A 6,000-nucleotide genomic window follows, 5' to 3' on the forward strand; every position below is an offset into this window, starting at 1 on the left:
AGTCTGAAAAGTATACATATATTTGATTCACAGCAGAGAATCAAGGCTTTTAACCCACCTGGATTTACGCTAGTGTTTATGCCCCATCTGGTCCCAACAATACTTTAGCCCATTCAGTTCTCCCTCATATTCTAAACCATCTTCATTTTAAAGATGTCTGTTATTTAACTATACATATTAGAAAATTTAGCATTCAAGTTATTCTCTGGACAAGTACATTCCTCTTGAATACTTTATCATATTCATTAGTCTCATGGCAAAGGTTGGTGATCATTCACATCTTGATTGTAGTTTGGTTGTTTATGTGTGTTCATTGTGCTGTGATTGTTACGGTCTCTGCAATTCTGAGTATTACTGAACACTCTGAGATTTCCATATGTGTTTTGAAATCCAGTTGTACATGTCTGATTTTTTTCACCTCCTTTTTACATTTATATCTACTCATAAGTGCAACTTAGAAATGGGTAATATGAGCTAGTTTAATTACACAAGATGGGAGTGCCTTCACTGCCATACTCATACTGTTATTGGGTGAGAACATCCAGAGTTAAGACATAGCAACAATGAAGTCAAGAGTGTGTGACCAGCAGAATTTGTCTTCGCATGTGCCTGCAGCCTGTCGAAGTCACAGGTTTAGGATGTGCTAATTGATATGGTGTGCTTCCAACAATGCATATAGTGTAGCTAGTCTTCTGTTTGTTTTTATTAGAAATATGGCTTGTGTGACTGATTTAAAACTGGGGATTTCAGAGCAAAAAAAGACTTTGGAGAGTGGACACTGACTATCAAGAGTATGACTTAGGAACAGGAATAGGCCAGATGCACAGACCTGCTCCATCATTCAATAAGGCCTGAACTGACTGGGACCACAAATTCACATTCCTGTCTACCACAATAATCATTCATCTCATTGCTTTACAAGTATCTATCTACTTCTGCCTTTAAACTTAAAACGTAGCTTCATACTGCACATGAACAGCCCTTTTTAGCATATTTTTCCCTGCTGACCGTGATGCCTGTCCACACTAATCCCATTTGCCTGCATTACGTCTATTAACCCAATATGTCCTTCCTATCCAAGTACCTGTTCAAATACCTTTTAGGTATTGTAATTGGATCTGCCTTTACTATCTCTTCCAGCAGCCTATCTTAAACTTGTGCCCCCTCATTTTTATGCTGGTCTCATGGGAAAAAGGACTCTGAATCTATCCAATCTATGCTCCTCATAATTTTATAAGCCTCCATAAGGTTACTCCTCAGTGTCACATGCCCACTGAGAATAAACTCAGCCTATCCAATCTTTATTTATTACAACAACTCTCAATTCTGGGTAACAGTCTGATAAATCTCTGCACTCTCTATTGCTGCAACACCTATAGTGTGGCAAAAGGACTATTCACAATACTCCTTACAAAAACTCTGCTTCCATCATCATCATTTGAAGAAGTTTTCCAATCTAACAACTCAGAGAGGAAAATGTTGCTTCATCTCAATTGTAAATGGGTCAAAATGCTGCTCTGAATTGCTCTGTACTTTGAGGGTTGACTTTCAGTGAAACTGGAATTAGAGGTTTTGTATTGCTTTAGTTTCAAGTATCAATTTTAGTGGCTCACCTGGAGACATTAACTTTTTGCTGACTTCAGTTCAGTTCAAGGCAAATCCAACCACTCCTGATATTATGTATGTGTGTTTGGGCAAGAGTTTCTGTGGGAATTGGTTAATTTTCTCCCTGTGAGCTTGGATCAGTTAACTCAGCATACATCAGGGATGGTAGGTGTGTTCTTTGTGGGGCATGGCTGGTTTAGATGCTTGCTAAGTATATATTCCACTATATGGACACACAGGTATGTTTGTATTATCTGACTCCCATCTATCCATTGTCACTGCTGCTTTATGGAGCACCATGTAGCAAAATGGGCCATCAAAATGTATACTTGATCATTCAGTTTCAGAGGCTGGATAACCAAAATTGCACTCTACATAACTATTCTGGTTACAAAATGAATCAGGCCAAACATCACACAACTGGACCTGATTAGTCGTGATTGTCAGATTCTATGAGTATACCGCATTATTGCTCCAGCTTTGTGCAGCATGGGACCTTCCTAGGTTTTTTCACTTTACTCTCCTCCACTGGAACCTCATTGGTAAACATGGAATCCTCTGTAAAGTCATCCCGCCACTGAAAGACTGAAGCCTTTGATTTTGGCTCCTATCATGAACTCTCTTCTCTCATTATCACATAAACAATCTCTTTCAATTAACTTCCTCAGACTAAAGCAGTTTGTTCATTGCATCCCACTTAACATCAATCTAAACTTCAAATCTTGACTTTTCGTTATTACACACCAATTACCCCAATATCTATTTTACTTCCAACCCATCTCTCCCAGATCATAATTCCAGTCTTCTGTCCATTCTCCCACTCTCTACACTTGCTTGTCAAGCCTCAATTCCTCCAGATTATTATGTTACCCAATTCACTTCTCAGCTTAAAATCTGCTCACCCATTGCTTTTGCTTTCTATGGTCTACCTTAATCCTTGATTTTTCAATCCCACAAATGTAAAATAGCCACTACTATGTCCAAAACCTACACAGACTTGCCCTTCCCTACTAATGTAATCTCAGGTACCATAAAACCTGACCAGCTGATCCTTATTTGTAGTGAAACTTTGCCTGGTTCTTCTCCACTGAAGTGACATTTTTAGCTGACCAAGCCCCATGTTCTTGAACTGTTTTATCCTATTCATCTGAGATCTCTAAAGGTCTTCTCTAACCAGGCTTTTACTCTGTAACATCGACTGTACTCTTTTCCATTGATGCTGCCTGGCCTGCTGAGTTCCTCCAGCATTTTGTGTGTGTTACCTTTACTCCCTTTATAGTGTTGAGTGAATTTAGATAAGTTTCTTCATTAAAACACTTATTAAAATATACCTATTATCACAAGTTATCTGCATGTTGTTAAGATTGTAATGCAATCAAAAACAGGTGATTCATTAAATATTATCTCGTCTTCATTTCAGTGTGTATATACGAATAGCCTTTTAGTTGGACATCAATGAGGTTGGGATAGAATTAGTATCTACCACACATTTTTAAAATGTTCATAGGTAGTTCTCTGCTGCACTCACCGTATTTGCCATTATGATAAAATTAATTACTTTGACAAAATTAATGAAATAGAAGTAATTTAACCTTGTTGCCGATCTGCTGACGAGACATTTGTTTTTAAACATGATATCCTGCCTTAGCCATTTTACTTTAGGTGAGTATCTCAGCATTTTACCGGGGCCATGAATCAAGATGATTCAGGTCATCAGGACAATCTGGTGGGATCTGTGGAAGAACGGATGGTAACAGATCACTCAACTTACAGACAGGGAGCGGGGTGAACTTGAATATTTATAAATCCAGTGATACGCAAGATTGTTGCATTTATGATCCTACATTGATGTTTCTAACTTAACATCGACAACTGGTACTGTTTATTTTAATAAAATTCTGTTGTCTCTGGGTAACTTCCTCCCCCCCCCCCCATTTTCCGCATCGGGCAAAAACTGCCATAACATCATACAAGAATAATGATTCAGCCAAACTGTTTTCATCTGCAAAAAAAATACTGCGTTAGAAGAAGCTGCTTCTTGAAATTCTCCAACCCCCATCCCCACCTCGGCCTCAAATCATACGTGAAAAGCATTTCACGCTATCCAGTGTAAAACATTTTAGTGATGCCACTATTAATTACTCTGTTCAGTCACGTGTTCACAACAGAAAGGCTTCAGTAAATTGTGAAAAGGCCATTACTGGCAGTCTTGACTTCTCCTGTACAGTCAGTTCTTATTGATAAAAGCTCAAAGCAAAGCTCTTTCTACTTACAGGCATTTGTTACTGCAAAACTGTTGGCAGTTTCAATGTTGTCCACGTGCGGAACCAGATTGAAGGGCGCTTCCGTCGTGTTGGGGTTAGTATTGTGTAGATAAATTGCAAAACGAAAAGCACTGTACTCCTGATCAGAATATCTCAAGAAGAGCCCACCTGCGAAAAAAAAACAATGGATGTCCAATCAGCTAATAGCATGCCATTAGCAACCTCTGTGGTACCAACGCTACCGACTGTGCTAATGCATCGGAAACCCGTCTACTGTTACAAAAACAACCGGCAACACCAAAATCAGGGCGTAAGTAGTAGCGTCTTTGCAATTTGATGCTGAGAGCATTTTGGCTGCAATTCCTCATGTAAACTTGTGAGGTTTGTGGGCATAATTACCCTTAACCTGACAATCAGGGGTCCATCCAACAGGAAGAGCAAGTGATCCACTATTAACATGTCGCGCGAATGCACCGTAGTGCGATGTAGTCGTGTCTAAATAACATTATTTTGTTCCTAGTATTTCTTAATATAACGATGAAATGTCATAATGTGTAAAAGTATGCCAAACGCATACATAAAAACATCACGCCCCACACAGCACCAAAATGTTTACAGATCAAATAACGTCAGCCGTGCCTATTCGTGCGGTGAAGTCAGAATGGCCCCATCGATTATTAGCAAACAGCCCAGGTTAGGAAGAAGACTCTCCTAATGTGTAGAAAACTTCCATGGCCGCTAAAAATCACAAGGCACCTTTAAACATGAATACCAACGCTACAAAAAGAACCGAATCTCATCCGAAATATGAACTTTTAAGCACAGGTCATTTTGTACAGGAGGCAGGAATCAATGCATTTCATTAACACGGCCTTGGTAAACGACAACCGAGACAAGGTTCCACACACTGGAAACAAAAAAATAAACATTGGCTCCTCGGGAAAATCAGCACAAAGACGGCGGCGATAACTTTGCAGCATGTGCGAGGTAACTCGTATGCAATTTTAAACCGTTCCATGAACAGAACGGAACTTATCAGTACACAGAGAAGATATTCAATGTCAATATATTTCTCAATTTCACTATTATAACCACATTTATTTGTACCCCGAGAGACAATATGGGCAATACACTGGACTGCAAACGCTAAAAGCGAACTGATGCAATGCTACAGATTCTCGGAAGCATTTTCCTTACGCCGGCCTATGATGAGAAAGAAATAAAAGCAAAATGCACACACATGAAAGATTAACTTTTGAGAGCCGCTGGCGAAGAGCAGCGGCAGTGGGATTCTAGCAGTATCCCATTAACAAGCGTTCCGCCAGCACAACTACTGCAGTGTTCCAACACAACAAAACAGCCAGAACTACTCCCTCCAAACAACGCTGACAAGGACCAAGCTGCGCCGTAGTCCAACCTTTCCACATTAACTAACTTCCGATATGATATATTTACACATAATCGCAAATTCTTGGGGGTAAAAGAAACAGATACCGGTCGATGTATTTTAAAATGCACCAGCCGAAGACACACAAGCGCATTGACAGATTGTTACACATATTCACTCAGCAAGAAACACTTATCTGTTTTTATTAAAGACAAACAGATTAATTGCCTTACCAATTGGTACACTGGTCGGAAAGGCTCCTAGAGCAAGCCCCAAAAAGCCAGAGCAAAGCAAGACAATTTGCCTGCCGATCCGCCTCATCTTTTTCTGTTAGATGTGTATGAGATGCATGGAGGATGGCAAGGCACGGGACACAGCGCTCTCCTAACAATCCAGCCCGGGCATTTTTTTTTCCGCAGTCTCCACAGTCAGAGCGAATATGTCCAGCTGAATCTTGTGGCGCTGGGATCAGTGCACATGCAAGATGGTGGTGTTGGGAGCGTCTAGTGCTGGCAGGGGAGATGAGACATGCGCTATCTATCTCCGGCACTCTCCCCAGTCCTATTGACCAGAGATGATCGCAGGCTTTATTGAGCAGCATGGGACCATTCCCACCCTGGAACCAATGATCGCTTTAAGACTGACCCTTGCCATGCTCCCAGCACCCGCGTAATGCCGCTCGATCCCCGGGAATTCATTTAATGTGAGTTTTCACGTGATTTATACTTCGTTCAATATTTGTCC

The 6,000-nt window shown here is 40.5% G+C and overlaps 1 protein-coding gene across 3 annotated transcripts in view; it reads right to left on the reverse strand.

The window, feature by feature from the left end:
- The window catches only part of LOC140200739 (glutamate receptor 4), a 242,521-nt gene extending 236,944 nt beyond the window's left edge, over positions 1 to 5,577 (reverse strand). For all 3 annotated transcript variants that reach the window (XM_072264330.1, XM_072264329.1, XM_072264328.1), the window contains exons 1-2: positions 5,490 to 5,577; positions 3,879 to 4,037 (exon numbers count right to left, since the gene is read on the reverse strand). In XM_072264330.1, the coding sequence (XP_072120431.1) occupies positions 3,879 to 4,037; positions 5,490 to 5,577 (247 nt within the window). The remainder of the gene's footprint in view (positions 1 to 3,878; positions 4,038 to 5,489) is intronic.
- Positions 5,578 to 6,000: the final 423 nt, after the last annotated feature.

This window comes from Mobula birostris, chromosome 7 (genome assembly GCF_030028105.1).
Source record: "Mobula birostris isolate sMobBir1 chromosome 7, sMobBir1.hap1, whole genome shotgun sequence".
In the NCBI taxonomy this organism is placed as follows: Eukaryota; Metazoa; Chordata; class Chondrichthyes; order Myliobatiformes; family Myliobatidae; genus Mobula; species Mobula birostris.